We start from the raw sequence: 15701 nt of genomic DNA, 5'->3' as shown, positions 1-15701 counted from the left end.
GCTCTTTCATTCCTTATTTATAAACAAGCTGATCACATCAGGGTCACTTCACTAGACACCAATACACAAGACATGGAGAGCAATAAAATAATGGTATTTCTATTAAAAAAGCAGCAGTAAACATCCCTATTCACAGTCCTGATTCCCCTTCCAAAGGAAATAGCAATTTCAGATCAAAACAATGCCAGATGGGAAGTGAAGAAATATTACTTTATTTGCTGGAGACAGCACCAGGGTGGTTGTCTGTTAGCACCTGGAAATCCTTATCCTTATGCCCTAAAACACAGATTAGCTTTATCACTAATCCAGGGGAAAGACTGACAGCTCCCAGCATCTCTCATTGCAGCAGCAACCCCACTTCCATTGTTATAATGATCTTATGAAGCCTGGCACAAAGAAAGAGAAAGCCCCTGAGAAGGAACAGGAAAAGGAAGACTGAAGAGCATTTAAACTAAGATTGTCCATCTTATCAAGCTTTTTAGCCAAACTGTCAAGATCTCACAGCAAGGAGGTGGTTTAGAACTCCCCTCTGCACAAACCTCTATTCTAAAGTTCACTTTGAAGAGTCATCCAAAATGGGACTGCTTGTACTATGTGCACCTTTCTTACTCTATACAAGACTAACACTGTGTGTCAAAAAATATTTTATTCTTTAATTGAAACAGAAGCTGAGCAGGTTCCACCTCCATGAAAAAAATTACAGTTAAAATTGGTTACACTAACAGCCTCCAGTAACACTCAAACAGCACATTATCAACAAAATAAAACCCAAGATGTTCCAAAGAAATATCCATGTTGTCCTCAAAATATTTGTTACACAATACAATCAAGTTTACTGGTTATGATAATTCATAGAATTTCTGCAATGTTTTCTTGAGATGCGTACAGTCCACTGCTGCAGTGTATCCAATAGCACAGTGTGTCATGTGCTACTTCTCCAGAAAAAGGCCACTGAAATATCTGCCTGATTGTGATCCAGGCTGCAAACTGCTGCACAGGCTCTCCCAAGAAAAGAAGTTTCCTGAAGATCTCACAGCTCATCTTTACCCAAGTCATCCAGATCCACATCACTGAGATCAATGTCATCTTCAACTGGAAGCTGTTAAAAAGGGAAGGTTTTAAGTACATGTTTAGAAGTGCTTAATGCCAGGAGACCCCTGAGTTGGAACGATTCTCACTTCATCCTGAGAGTAAAGCTCTCTCCTCTCATTTCTTTCATTCACAGAACTCCAAGTGCACTAAGCACAGGACAAGTGATCAGAGTTTAGACTAGGAGGTTGGTTTTTTTTACTAATCAAAATACTCCAGATGAAGGCTATACAAATAAACAATGTAACAAAACTACTACCCGATGCTGTGTTTTTATCTATCTGAAGTAGATCAAAGGACTGCAGTAACTTTGGTTTTTACACCAATGTTGAACCTTAAGAAGGCAGACTTGGTCACCATGTTATTTATTACACAGGCTTTACCTAACAAGCTTTCTGGCATTAAAACCTTGATGGCAAGGTCAGCATATTCAGAACTCCACAACACTGGGGGTCTTGAATGCATGCACTACCACCTCCCTTAGTCAGCACTGGTAATACATTTCTGCCTCAAGTGATCCAGCTTTCAGATCACATCCTAACAGCAGGAGGAACATCTGGGCTGCAATGTCAGATGATCAATGTACCATCTGGTCTGCTGGCAGGATTAAGATAAGGGGAAACCATCAACACAACTTGCTACAATCTTGTTCGAACAGGAACTTTCACACTGACAGCTGTTAGTTACTCTATTCTGTCACTCCTGAACACCATTGATGAGCACTTTCAGAAATGGAGTATCTCTTACCTCACCATCTTTGCCATCCCAAGGTTCAACTGAATGAATTTTGGGGAAAGCTCCACCACCGACTGGTGCTGTAGAACCACGACCAACGGAGAGTTCCCTGAGAAAAAACAAATAGAAGTTAAATTTAAGGAATTCCTCCAACCTCCAGCCACCTGGAACAGAGCCTGCTTCAGATAAGAGGAATACAAGTTCAAGATTTCATCTCTTTAAGTAGATCTAAACTGTCTGGATGCAAAAACTTCAAGAAGCAGAAAATGACAGAGTCCTTAAAGCAGCATTGAAAATTCACAAGTGGATTCAAAGACATCTGTGAGATACACTTTTTCATAGTTCAGCAGTGTGAAAATCAGATCAATGCAGCCTCTTTAACAGTTTATCACTTAAAGCAACTCCAAGGGGAGCCTGTAATTCCAGTTCTGGAAGTCACCTGCAAATGTTAGTGAAAATCACCAGTGATTTTCTTTACTGGAGACAGCCTCCATAGGTTCCACAGGGTTCAAGGTAACCAGCTTTGTTTTAGACACTCCATCCTGAGCTTGCTAGTTAGGCTTGCTCAAAAAGCCCAGCATTAAAATCCTGAGGAGCTAATCCCTTTGCATCTTTCAGAGGCAAGTAGGACTGAATTAGCATTCCTCCCCAAATAGAGTTCACAGTTTTTCTGCTCTTCATAGTGCCAATTTCCTTACTTGTAGTCAACACTGCTGAGACTGCTTATTAGATTGCAGAAGCTGCCTACATCAGCTGAGGGAATGGCCAGCCACACCAGCTGTGATTATACTGCTTTCTGTAGGCAGCATACCTGAGCTGAACTGGCAGTAAGAGATTATTCTAGCAAGCAGTGCTGCATGATAAGACAATACCAAACCAATTACCTAATGCAATATAAGCTGTTAAATTGGCTGTTGTGTCCTTGAAGCACCATCCAGCCTCACCCAGGAGAGGCCTCACTAAGATGGACTATACAGACAAAGAAAATTTGTCATGTTTCACAAAGGCTGACACTTTCATGTGCATTAGTACAAACCACCTGGTATTTCTCTTCTTGCATCTGTATCCTGACTTTAACCTGATGCCCTAAGAATATTCCTTTTTTTGGCATTAAGAAGAAAGTCTGATCACTCTCACAGGTAAGACTATAGCACTGATTCCATTAATCCAGTAGGAACTGCATTCAATTAATGTGCTTCTTATGGCAAGGTGGGGAGAGGCTGTTGTATTTGCTTTTGCAATTCTTGCTGTTTCTCTGCCATTCTCCAAGGACAAACATGGAAACAACACTTCTAATGTAAGATCTCAAGGGCTCGTGCATAATTTATGGCAGCTGGTCCTTTATGTGTGTCCTGAGGTGACTTCATAATGCTTCTATCCCCATTTGTCTGTTTAGGCCAGAAATAAGTTTTGCACCTTTAAAAGTGGTTCCAAGAGCAAAGGGAGAGAGAGAAGAAGCACACAGTTTGTTATCAGAAACTGCACTTACTCCCCCACATCCTTCTCCTGAACAGTGTTGTCTGCAGAACAGACAGACAGTGGGAGAGCACTTTCCTTTGCTTTTAGCTAGCTAAGGCAGAGAAGTTCCCTGGACTGTGGTTTTTCATTTTTTTTTGGAACCGTTTAAACCTGCTCTGGACTGAAAGCCCAGCAGAGTACCAGCAGCTCACATCGTGGCCCACCAGGCTGGGCCTGGGCCATGGCATTTCCAGCACTGGAGGGATGATAACACACTGAGTGAGCCGAACTGCATCCCAAGGAGGGGACTTTGAGTTAGTCATCTCTTCAGAGCAGCAAGAGCTTTTATTGTTAAATATGGTTCAATTTTTTTTTTCGTGCTGGTAAATGCTTTGCCTGTTAAATAAACAGGTTTTTTCCACTTCTCTCCAAGGAAATCTTTTCCCAAACCAGTTGGGGGAGAGGCTGCTTAAATCTACTTTCTAAAAGAACCCCTTTAGGATTTTTCTCCCAAATCTGCCATAAACCAGGAGAATGTAGAAGCAGAGTTCCCACTTCACTTTGACCACACTAAAGTAACAGTTTAAGTTTAGTTGCTCTGTTTCAGTGTGCTGCCACCTTCTGTCATCCTCTTTATTTCCTTTCCCTATTCCATTCTTCTCACCACTGGCTCTTGACCAGCTACATAAGAGGCAGTTTCACAGGACTTGTGCTGAGCAGTGAGTTATTGACTTTTTGGATGGATTGTTTCAACTCTCCCAATCAATTTATCAAGTGCCAGGAGAATGGAAAGTTGGGAGGGGGAAGACAGGACCAAACTGAATCAGAAAGATGAACAGCAACATATACAACCTGAAGAACTTCAACAGCACCCACTGTGATTCCCAAACTGGGGACTTTCCAATTACTAATGACTAGTCAGAATGCACCATCTGAATTAAATGGAATTCATTAGTAAGTTATTTCTTAAGAGAAACAGAGTTTTTCAACATCAAAGTCTACTTCTGTTTTCAAATATTGTACTAAAACTAACTATCTAAGTCTAAATGGCCAACTTAATTCTGCACACCACAAAAAGGTAATGACTGCTTTATTGCAATTGCCATTGAAACCATTCCCTGACTACACAGAATTCTCATCTTAATTCCCTTAACCATGCAAGTCTTGTGTGGTGCAGGAGAGTCTGCTTGTAGTCTAAAGAGTCATAGCCCTAGATACAGAAAGATTTAAGTCACTTAAAGATTTCATACCTGAGAAACTCATTAATCCCTTGCTCACTGAATGATCCTTTCAGAAGGGCAAATTTCATCTTCCGAGCATTAACAGCTGCCATTGCTGGATACCCAAAGCCTCCAATCCCCAGAGAGCTCTCAAGATCTGATTGAGCACCTGCTTCTGTCCACAGCCACCTTGAGGAAAAGATGAAATAGAAAATTAATAATGAGGAGAGGCACCACAATAATTTTCAAGCAGGGTTTTATATTGCCCTTGACACTTTCAAAGTCAGCAGGGAAAAGGAAAGTCCTGATCCTGAACCTTACAACAGAAGAAAGCCCCCTCTCAGCAGCACCTCTAGGCCAGTCCCCCTCACACACCCACCAAAAGCTGGATAAGAACAGCCACTAAACACAGTGCAGGGGAAGAACTATGTTAGCAATGTGAACACACAGCTACACTTTACCTGGTATTAAGGGGAAGGTTTAAAAGGACTTTCTAACCTGCACCTAAGAGAAGGAGGAGTAGAGGTACAGCCTGCTGGCTGTTTCTATGAGAGCATGAAACATGTTAATAAACTGCAATTTACTTGTATCTTTGAGAATCCAATAGTCACACTGGCACACTCACCAACCAGCAAAAGATTGTAAAAGAAACCTCCCTAAAATACTTGACTATTCAGGACAAGAGTAAAAGATGCTTAATCTCATTAATGCTTAGATATCACTTGTAAATTCAGAATTTAAGAGGTGGATAAAATTTTTTAAAAAGGGCTATTTTAAAGTCATAGCATTCCCTTCTCCAGTAATTAGTGAAATACCAAGATATGCTACCCTGAACAAGGAACAACCCCTTCTGTGGCCTAAACAAGTATCATACAAATTTTATCCCATTTACTCCCAGAAATGATCACCTCTTTTCCAAGATGACCAGTGGACAATAACACTTACCCCCACATTTTCTTTTTGTATTTTTCAGCCATTTTTAACATGACATCCAGGTAAGAATTTCTTCCTGAAGCCCCTGTTTGTTAAACAGAATTGGACAAGTTAAAATACACAACTACATGCTTTAAGAGACAAATTCATACAGAAGTCTGCTTGCTTGTATGTGTACCTGTGTCAAGAATATGAGGCAGGACAGAAATGATGCAGAGCTGATGAGCATCACAGGTACTCTTCAGAACATCCTCACTAATTATCTAGAAGAAAGCAGCACAAAGTCAATGACAGTAAGATCTGGTTCTTCAGTTGTGACTGTACTTCTCTCCAACAGCCTAATAACTCCATCCTGCAAGGCAGTAAGCAGTGAAACAACTTGACACAAAAGCTTACAAGTCTCTTCTACTTCACTACTCCCCCAGCATAAGAGTAATTTATAAAGAGTTCACAAAGTCTTCTGCTGAGACTTGAAGCAACAAGAAACTGCAGTACCAAAAAAGGCTTACAGTCAGATGCCACTTTTTGCTCAAAATCACTGCTCTTGCCCAAGGCTGGAAAGAACAACCCCAGGCCCATGTGAATGCTCTGAGCACAAGGAGAGCCAGCAGAGGCAGCCTTTGCTATGGATGAGGATTTTCAAGCAACAGTAACAGCAACACTGGTTTTGTGGGATCTGCCTCAAAAAGGAATTGATCCAGTGACCTACAACAGTGGTCTCCAACCTTTGTGCATCCTACCAGTAAAAAAATTTCTAAGCATGCAGCCTCTGATAGATATAAATCAATTGTATGCATATACACATACATCAACATATATTGATGTATTAATATTAGAATGCATACAAAATAAAAAATTAAGAAGGATAAGAAAGACGAAATAAGCACCATATAAAAATATCTTTACTAATAGTACAGATAGTTTTTTGTTTTTTCCTTCCTGCATCCCAACTGACTGTCTTGCATGCACCTCACTTTGCACACTGCAGACTTTGCACCTCACTTGCGTGCACACTGGAGATGAGTGATCACCATTTCAAATCTACCAACAGCAAGCTGAAAAAAGAAGTCGCCTGACCAGAGGGTAGAGTTTTTTGGACAACAAGCAAAACTACCCATATCATGCATCTCCTAATGGACAGCTTGCACATGGCAAGGCCCTGCCCTTTTATTGTAAAAAAAGAGATGGGGAGCAGAACTCAACTTTTTCACTCATTCCTCAAGAGCAGATTCAGACACCCTGGCACCATCCTGTCAATGCCTTCGCTGTATCAATTCTGATCATCTTCCAGACAACAACAAATTGATGGTAGAAATGAGAATTCAGCCTTTTGTTACTCAAAGCTTGTCATCCTTTACATTCTGGGGCAAAACAGTGCAGAAGCACCACACTTAGGCAGTTTTCTTTAGAGTTCATATAGACCAGTAAAAACTGCTGCCAAGAATATGATGGGAAAGAAATTTGAGAAAATGAAGTATAGGTACCTCCAGGAGCTCAGGTGGTGGTGCATTATCAGAAAACAGATCCAGAGCACGAGCAATGATATCAGATCTAGTTCTCCCACCATCATAATCAACAGGGTCTTCTCCTTTCTGGAAGATTTTAATGGTGGGAAATCCACGAATCTGCAAGACAAGTTTAAACCATCAGCTCAAATACACCTGAATATTTATGGTAGAAATTATCTGCTTGTCTGATGTCCTTTAAACTAAGAGCAAGGGAGGAGATTCAACATCTGCGTGTATCGAGTCTCACATGTTCTGACTAAATTTGAATTTTGTAGCTTCCTACCTTTGTAACAATTCAAAACAAGGTGAATGTACAATAAAATGCTGTTTGGGGTTTTGGCCTGATGACCCAGCAATGGTTTTACCCCAATTTAGATGCACCAAGCACTGCAGGTTTAAGCACCACGAGGACTATCTTTACCTTGATATTTATTAAACATTAATTTCCTGATTTATCTGGGGGTGGACAACACTGGGCCTACAAGGCAGTGAGTGGACCTTAAGCTCCTTCTGCTAGACTTCCAGTAAATCTTGCTCAGTGCTCCCTCTATGTTGTCAGCCATGTGCACTTAGAGGGAAACTATGCAGCACACTGTAAGCTCCGTGGACTGTACTAAAAATTCAAGACTATCCACTCTCTTTTGGTGAGCAACACACCTGATGTGGGCAGCTGATATTGTCAGAGTGATCCCTGATAACTATTTTCAAGGGTTTCAGAGATGCCCAACCAGCCTACAGTCTCAAGAAAGAGACCTCTCACTCCAGATGATAAAGCTATACAAGATGTTATGGAAATAAATAGCCTTTCTCCTCAGCAACATCCAGTATAATTCTTTTCCTCTTTCTCCATTTATTTATCATTCATTAATTATTTGTGGGAAACAAACTGAATTTGTCACTTATTTTTGGCACAAACATTTAAGTAGTACCAGACTAAGGAACAGTTCAGTAAGGATTGAAGAGAAATCTGATTTGGTAGAGATGGAAAGGAAATTGTAACCACTGCAGAGCACACTCACCCCATATCGGCCAGCCAGCATCTGATTGACTGTTGCATCTACTGCAGCCAGCTTTACTTTTCCTTTAGTTTGTTCCTTCACTTCAGTGGCAGCAGCTGCCCATTCTGGCTCCAGGCTGAAAAACAGAGAGTACAAGTGCCCTAAGCTCTCTCAGAGCTAGCAAAAGTATACCACACTTCAACATTATGCAGGATGTTTTACTGAAGAAAAAAAGTCTCTTGCTGCAAATGACAACTAAGAAGGTTATCCAAACAAGACTGATGTCTTCATCTGAAGGAATTAAAAGTTTAATATAACTTCTAGATCTTATTTCTACTGATAACTGGGAATTTTACTGCTAAGGAGGAGTGCAGCCAGAGCAGCACAAAGGGGTCCTAATCAGAAGCCCACAAATTTTTGTTAGATCACCTTACAAAAAAACTCACTTCTGGTATACCTGAGATGCAAGGTCTCTTTTAGGGGATATTAAGGGTATTGCACAAAATTCAGGAACTGAATTGTTAAAGTAAAACCTCATTTACTTTTTGCAGTGCCCACACCATGGGGCATAAAACTCCACCATCCATACATCGTCGCTATTTATGACATTCTTATCAAAGCTGTCATCAGTCAGCTCAATCACATCCTTCTTATCTCCACCTCCACTCTCCCGGCTCTGTAAGAAACAAACAGACCCTCACATAAGAAGTAACCAAAACTGGTCTCCCACACAGGCCAACTCCTGTGTGTGTGTCACATTGAAACAAACGATCTTTATTTGAGCAAGATACAAAACAGGCAGTGTTGGGTCATATAACTTTCCTTTTTTAGAACTGACAGTACACACAGCCTACTCCCCACAGCATTTTCAAGACACAGCAAATGAACCTTCTCTTGAAAAAAGAGAAATCAGGTCAAGCAGACTACCAAGAAGATGGGGGAACACTTTTTCAGTTCTTCATGCACTGATCTGTCCATGAATAAAGTGCTCTCCAACGCCCAACGCCATCTGGAACCAAGTCCTGGTTTCCAGGCAAAACAAACAAGTGGGAGTGTGATACACACTACAGGGCAGTCCACCCAGGTCTTCTGTGTGGCCACCCTAAGGATGTGAGAATGTATTTGCACCACAACTCAGAAATAGCAGTAGGAGCCAGAAGCTCTTCAATTTACCTTCAGGAAGAAATCCAGCAAGCCAACTTCAGAAAAACACTACCAAGTTAAAAAACTTAATCTGTCTAATTTAGATTAGGATTAGGTAAATGGTACCTGAACCTGGAGAATGGGGCTAACAGGAACCCCAAAGTTCAAAGGGAGATGCACCCAGAGAGTAACAGGCCCCTTTACCAGTATGCACTGAGAACTGACTGGCTGGAAAGCAACTTTTCAAAGAGGAACCTGAGTGCCCTGGTGGGCAAGCTGAACATGAGCCAGCACTGCAATCCTGTGGCAAAGGTGGTCAACAGCCTCCTGAGCTGCACTAGGCAGAGAGTTGCCAGAAGGTCTGAGAAGGTCTGATCTTCTGCTCAGCACAATGTGGAACACCTGGAGTGCTGTGTCTAGTTCTAGGCTCCCTCACAGAACAGGCACGCACACACTGGAGCAAGTCCAGCCAATGGTCAGAGCTGATTAAAGGCTTTGAGCACCTGATGTGTAGATGTAGAGAGTGCACAGGAGAGTAAAAAAAAACAAAGGCAGGCTCTTTGCTGCAACAGGAAACAAAGTTGAAATATAAGAAATATCATTCTATGATTCTGTAACCTAAAACAAAGGAGGAAAGATTTCTACTGTGAACACGGTCAAATGCTGAAAAGGTAGCCCAGAGAACGCAGTCCATTTGGGGTCTCAGTTCTTGGAGATACAACTTTAGGAGACAGGATCTGAGCAATATGCTCTAGCTAGCCCTGCACTGAACAGGGCACCTGGACTAGATTAAACTCCAGACATCTCTTCCAATTCTGTGACTGAGGTAGGAGCACTGATGTCCTGTACAAGCTAGCTCTCCAGCTGAAAAACAAACACACATTCCCTCAAATACCTGTCTTCCAGAACTGTATCCTCCACTTCTGCCACTAAGACGTTCTTTCACCAGGGACCGAAGAGCACTTAGAGCAGCATCAACGATAGCATCGCTTGTCCTGCCACCTGCAGTGCAGCAAAATAAATGATCAAACCATCAAAAGGCCAGTTTAAGGTATGCTCCTAACTTAATTACAAACTTAATCCTCCCTCACCCTAATGGTCTTTCAGGAAAAGCAGGACTAGGCTATAAGTGATACAGTACTAGTGGTGGGACATCTGACTTAAACACAAGCAGCAAGACAGACCTCACTACACCTTTTCATTACCTGGCTTTTCTTATGAGGAGTGACTCTATGGCAAGCTCCAAATAAACAGGAAGAAAGGAATAATTCCTTGAAACTCCCTGTCAAGATCCAACAACTATGAACTGCAGGTGGGACTGTTAGACAATGATAAGACACACACAGTTTGGTCAAACCACTCCCACCCATCTGTCTCTCCATTACTACAAGCACTAGACAGGAAGGAAAAACCACTCAACACATCATTAACAGCTACCATGATTACTGCATTCAGGGAAGGTTTTAGGCATGCAACATCTAAAAATTCATCACATTTACCCTGATAATCCTCTGCTTTGTTTTTGTTGGCTCCAAATATCTTGATAGTTGGAAACCCTCTGACTCCATACTGTCCACCCAAGGACTGATGTTTATCTGCATCTACTGCACCCACTTTCACTACACCCTGCAGAAAAAAACCAAAAAATGACACCCAAGACTTCTACAGCAATTTAACACCTTTCCCTTCCTGGGGGCACAAGGGAAGGGAAGAGAGAGGGGCAGTTACTAGGACTGCAACAGAAGAGAGGTATTTTACCCCACGAGCATTAAACTACTGAACACTATAAATGTCCACTTCTTTCTTCAGCGTGACAAAATAAATTTTAAATTGTTTGGGCCATTATTTAGTTGGGGTTTTTTGTTTGGTTTTGTATGAAGGAGAATATACATATTTCACATAGGCAAGGGTTCAGCTAATCACAACATGACTAATTTTTCTGTAATTAAAAAAGACAGTCAACACCAATGGCTTACAAAGCTGTTTTCAGTCCTCAGGAATAGTAATGAGAATTCACAGGGACAGAACTGACTTTCTTCCTCAACAATTCAATGCCTTTTTTTAAAAAGGATACAACAAACCAAACTGAACAAAAATTCCGAGTTTTCAGGTGCCTGAATAACACTTTTCTGGCTAGACAAGTATGATTAAAGTGATAATGGCTGTAAGGACCAAACCCCTCCACATTCCCAATCCAGATGTCAAACAGCCAAATTCTCTTCAATACACTTCCACAAGCACATCTGAAAGGCTAAACTTACTTTTAAAGCTGTTGCTGCTTTCTTCCACTCAGGAGTTAGCCTTTGACAGTGACCACACCTTTTAGAAAGAACAAACAAACAAACAAAAAATGGTAAATGTCATTCAGATTTGACAACTATTTCACAGTCACAGCAAACTGTAGGAGACTGAGGATTTACTCATGAAGAGGAAAAGAGCCTGTGCCACAAGATCACATCATCACTCAGACTTCTGAAGAAAAACCTCCACATTATGTAGACTGCAGCAACACTACAAGAGGCAGAGCAAGGCTTTCCCTAAGCCTCTTGGTCCAGAGTCAAGCTGTCCCAACAAAAGGCCATTTTCTCCAGAATGTGGAGCTTTGGAGGGCAGTATCACAGAGGATTTGTATAAAGATGGAATATATGTATCACCAGAATTTAAACGGAATAGAGACACTATACTCTGGACCTGAGCAGAAAGAAGACAAAGAGGGATGCTAAATGAAGATGTACAAAGCCAGTATTTTTAAATGGAAATTGGAAATTTGAAGTGTGAATTCAGATCTGTGCTTTCACATCAGAATTAGGATCAGAAACACAGAAGTGAGGGACTTTCTCACTTACCTACTGCACTTCAATCAGTCATTTTTAATACTAATTTAACCAGAATGAATCAAGTAGAAAAATGGCATAGGTTTTGCTACTAGGTTTTATTTGCAAACTTGAAATGCCAATTCCTGCCTTTTTCCCTCATGAATATCATTCAAGGGAGGAATCCCAAGTACAGCTATTTTGCTAGTTGTGAGGCCATCAAACTGACACTGTGCTGCCAACAACTGAATGAAACCTTGAGCTATCAGCAGCAGACTCCTGTGCTGCTTCTCTGTATGAGCAAGAAAGTACACAGCTGCAGTTCTTACCATGGGGCATAGAACTCCACAAGCCACAGGCTCTCGCTCTGAATGACCTCCTTGTTGAAGTTAGCTGGTGTGAGCTCTATCACATCATCACTGGCTGAATATAAACTGTTAACTGCCAGGAACAAAGTGCAGCTCACCGTGCCTACAACGAAAAGCAAAGACATCAGCAGTCCTGTTGAACGTTTACGACTCCCCTGTTGCCATGGCTAAATCATCTCCCCATCTTTGCAAGTCAGCAGTGGTGGGAAGGGATTCCAGTTAGACCAGATAAAAAAGGAAGTTAAGGCAAGATAGATGCTCTCCTCCTTGCTTAAAACATGATTCCACAGGATCATGTAAAATAGGGTCTGTGCCTAAAGCTAGCTGGAGTTACGCCATTCCTGCTATGGCTCTCCAGAGAGACTTGTGTCAAAGCTCCTACCCTAACTCCTGCTGGCACCAGACCACCAGAACTTCTGCAGGGATCCCCACCATCAGCTATGTTTTCCTTCAGTTCTTATACAGACTCCTAGGCCAATTGTTCAAACCTCTTGCACAGCAGGTACTCAAACACATCTTTTATAGGACCACATCATGCAGGACTGTCCCAACTAGGCTTGGCACAGTTACGGTGATTTTAGGACCAGCACTTGATGCACTGGTAGTGCATCGTTCTTGCTCATGAGGATCTTAGTCTACCATTGATTTATGTCTTTAGGAACAGACTGGAGAATAACAGCTAAATCTCTCTGGTTAACAACTCAAGCATCCTGAGAATGCTAAAAAAACCCCAAAACATTAAAAGACAGAAGGAAATTGCTTTCTCTTATGGGTTTGTACTTCTGATAATTTCTGGAACTTACTATTGCTTGAGACTTTGTACATAAAACCTCATAATTCCTAGTCAGGGAGACTGAGAGATGAGAAGCATTTCTGTAACAAAATCCACCCAGCAAAAAACTTTTCTTAATTCACGAAAGACTGTACAGAGTGAGAGCTCAGACACTCAAGTTAGAACCAGACATAAAAAAGCTTTGCTGCAAGTGATTAACAACTTGAATGGGAAGCTGCAGATTCTCTCTCAAGACTCAACATGAGAGAAAAACAGGTCAATGATGCAGAAACTCTACAGCATGTTATACAGACTGCACAGCATCACCTACACTTTAACAGTCCCATCCAACAAAAGCCAGTGTCATTAGCCCTATTTTGCAGGAGAGTGAAGCTGGCAGAAGTAACATCTTCCAGGTTACTCAAGCAGAGATCAGGACTGAATTTCCACTATAAACCAGTACCCTCTCCACTGCACCACTACCCCATCCTAATGGTTTCTTCTAGCATGAGGACCCAACCCTTTTCTTTTGGGGTGATCAAAATCGGTTTCCACCACCAGATGTGTGTGTTAGATTGGCTATGTCCCTTCAGTACACCCATACATAAGCAGCACTTCATCAGCATTGAAAAACTGACTTCTAAGGCAATCTGTAGCTGTCACAGCATGTTACCATGACCTACAGCAGCAGCTCCTGCTGGGGTAGAGTAAGAAAAAAAGGATGGATAAAGCTTCTTGAATGTTACAGTCACTCTCAAGAGAAAAAACCTCCTCGAGACAGAATACCATTAAACTGAAATCAGCATATTCTTGCTTCACCTTTTGGGTGATCTCTGGAAGAATACATCCAAAAGACAGAATTCACTCAGCTGTTCCTCGAAAGAGAGAAAATTCTGGCTTATGTAAATGTACCTGCTAAAGAGAACTCACAAAAGAAAGTACATGGTGGAATTCACCTAGTCCCCTGTCACTGCATCATTTTTTAAACTATGAGTCATGAACTGATGGCATAACTTTCCTTTCTATAGTGAAACATTCAAGGTTTAATTCAACTTCAGCAAAGAAAAAGATCATTTTCCTATAGGAATCAAGCCAGATAAATGCAAATCTGTCCTTGTTATTAAGGAAAAAATAAATAGATACTCTGACTACAAAAGTTGTTTTCTAATGTAAGCAAATAACACAGACAAAAGCATCAATAAACCAGCTAAGGCAGCTCCATGCTGGTGTTACTAGTCCTAACTGAACAGTTAAGTTGCAAGTCAGGAGATATATTATAAAAAAAATCTTCTGTCACGGGATGATGATGAAGATTCTGCGAAGTTCCTCCTACAATTCGCCCCTCCTGCAGCAGTGCTCGGTGTGCCGAGGCCCCACATCCCCGCACACGTGCGCTCGGCGAGCAGAGTTCCCGGCACCTTCGGTGTTTCCTTCGAAGGGCCCGAGTGGGAATCGTTCACCGATCCCTCCGGCACACAAGAGGCGGCAGCAGGGCCAGGGAACGGGGAACACCAGCCCTCATCGACTCCTCCGTTTGACCTCGGTCACTGCTCTCTTGTTGCCCTCAAAGCACCAGATCGCAAGGCAGGGCAGCCAGGCACGCACGACACCGCCGCTTACTCAAATCAAAGAAAATCTTTGATTAGGGTGAGAGATAACCATCCTTTTCTTTTCTTGGATTTTGTTTGGGTTTTTATTTTTTTTTCTGCTGGTATCTTTAGGCTCTCTCTTCATGTGCTTCTCTAACGCACCGAGCAATCCCCCGCCCCCGCGGCACAGACCGGCCACAGCCGGACCGCGACTGCGAGCGCTGCCCCCACAGAATCAGTGGGGCTGGGAAAGCACTCTGAGATCAGGTCCAGCTCATGACCGATCACCCCCCATGCCAAACAGACCAGGGCACTGAGTGTCGCGTCCAGTCTTCCCTTAAACACGGGGACGGTGACTCCACCACCACCCCGGGCAGCCCGTTCTAACAGCTAATCACCCTACGGGTGAGAAAATTCGTAATTCGTCCTAATGTCCAATCTAAACCTCCCCTGGCGCACCTTAAGACTATATCCTCCAGTCCTACTGCAAGCTGCCTGGGAGAAGCGGCCGATCCCCACCTGGCTTACAACCTCCTTTCAGGAGGCTCTCCGCTCCGCCCGCTGCCCCGCGGAGCGGCCGCACAGCCTCGGGCCCTGCTCCCTCCCGCTGCGACGGGGCCCACGAAGACGAGGAAAGGGAAGCCGCGTCCCGCCGTGTCCCGCCACCCCCTCAGACCGCCCCCCAGGCCCTCGCGGCTCCTACCCCACCACAGCCGGCCCGCGCCGTGCACCCCCATGGCTGCCCTGCTCTCTCGGCCACCACCGCCGCCGCCACGGCCTGCGTGCTCCGCCCCGCCCGCGCCACGCGCCCCGCCGTGGCCACCGCGCATTGGCCGCGCCGGCGCCCGGGCAGCGCCGCAGCCAATGGGGAACGGCCGCGCCAGCTGCCGCGGCGCGCGGGGGGGCTGGGGCGGTGCTGAGGGGCGGAGGGGGAGGAGGGCGGCGGCAGCTGGGCAGGGGCTGGAGGCTCAGAGCTTCTGGCGGCATGGCTGTGGTCAGCTCTGGTGCTCTGGGACGAGCCCCCTCAGTGTGCTTCCAGCAGTTTCCGAGGGTCTTGCCCTGTTCAGAGCGCCCC

General features: G+C 43.4%; 1 protein-coding gene across 1 annotated transcript; it reads right to left on the bottom strand.

The window, feature by feature from the left end:
* Window positions 1-627: 627 nt before the first annotated feature.
* On the bottom strand, window positions 628-15471 carry PDIA6 (protein disulfide isomerase family A member 6). The gene is made up of 13 exons (XM_071440822.1): window positions 15330-15471; window positions 12227-12368; window positions 11346-11403; window positions 10584-10710; window positions 9980-10086; window positions 8484-8617; window positions 7963-8077; window positions 6920-7060; window positions 5614-5698; window positions 5448-5520; window positions 4533-4691; window positions 1837-1933; window positions 628-1099 (listed from the first exon to the last, which is right to left on the bottom strand). Exons 1-13 carry the CDS (start codon window positions 15454-15456, stop codon window positions 1031-1033), a joined length of 1434 nt encoding a protein of 477 aa, XP_071296923.1. The 5' UTR covers window positions 15457-15471; the 3' UTR covers window positions 628-1030.
* Window positions 15472-15701: the final 230 nt, after the last annotated feature.

The sequence above is a fragment of the Agelaius tricolor genome, unplaced genomic scaffold (genome assembly GCF_023055355.1).
Source record: "Agelaius tricolor isolate 1412-34295 unplaced genomic scaffold, bAgeTri1.0.p SCAF_1, whole genome shotgun sequence".
Lineage (NCBI taxonomy): Eukaryota > Metazoa > Chordata > Aves > Passeriformes > Icteridae > Agelaius > Agelaius tricolor.
Note: the sequence above shows the minus strand (reverse complement) of the source record. Positions and strands in the feature narration are given on the sequence as shown.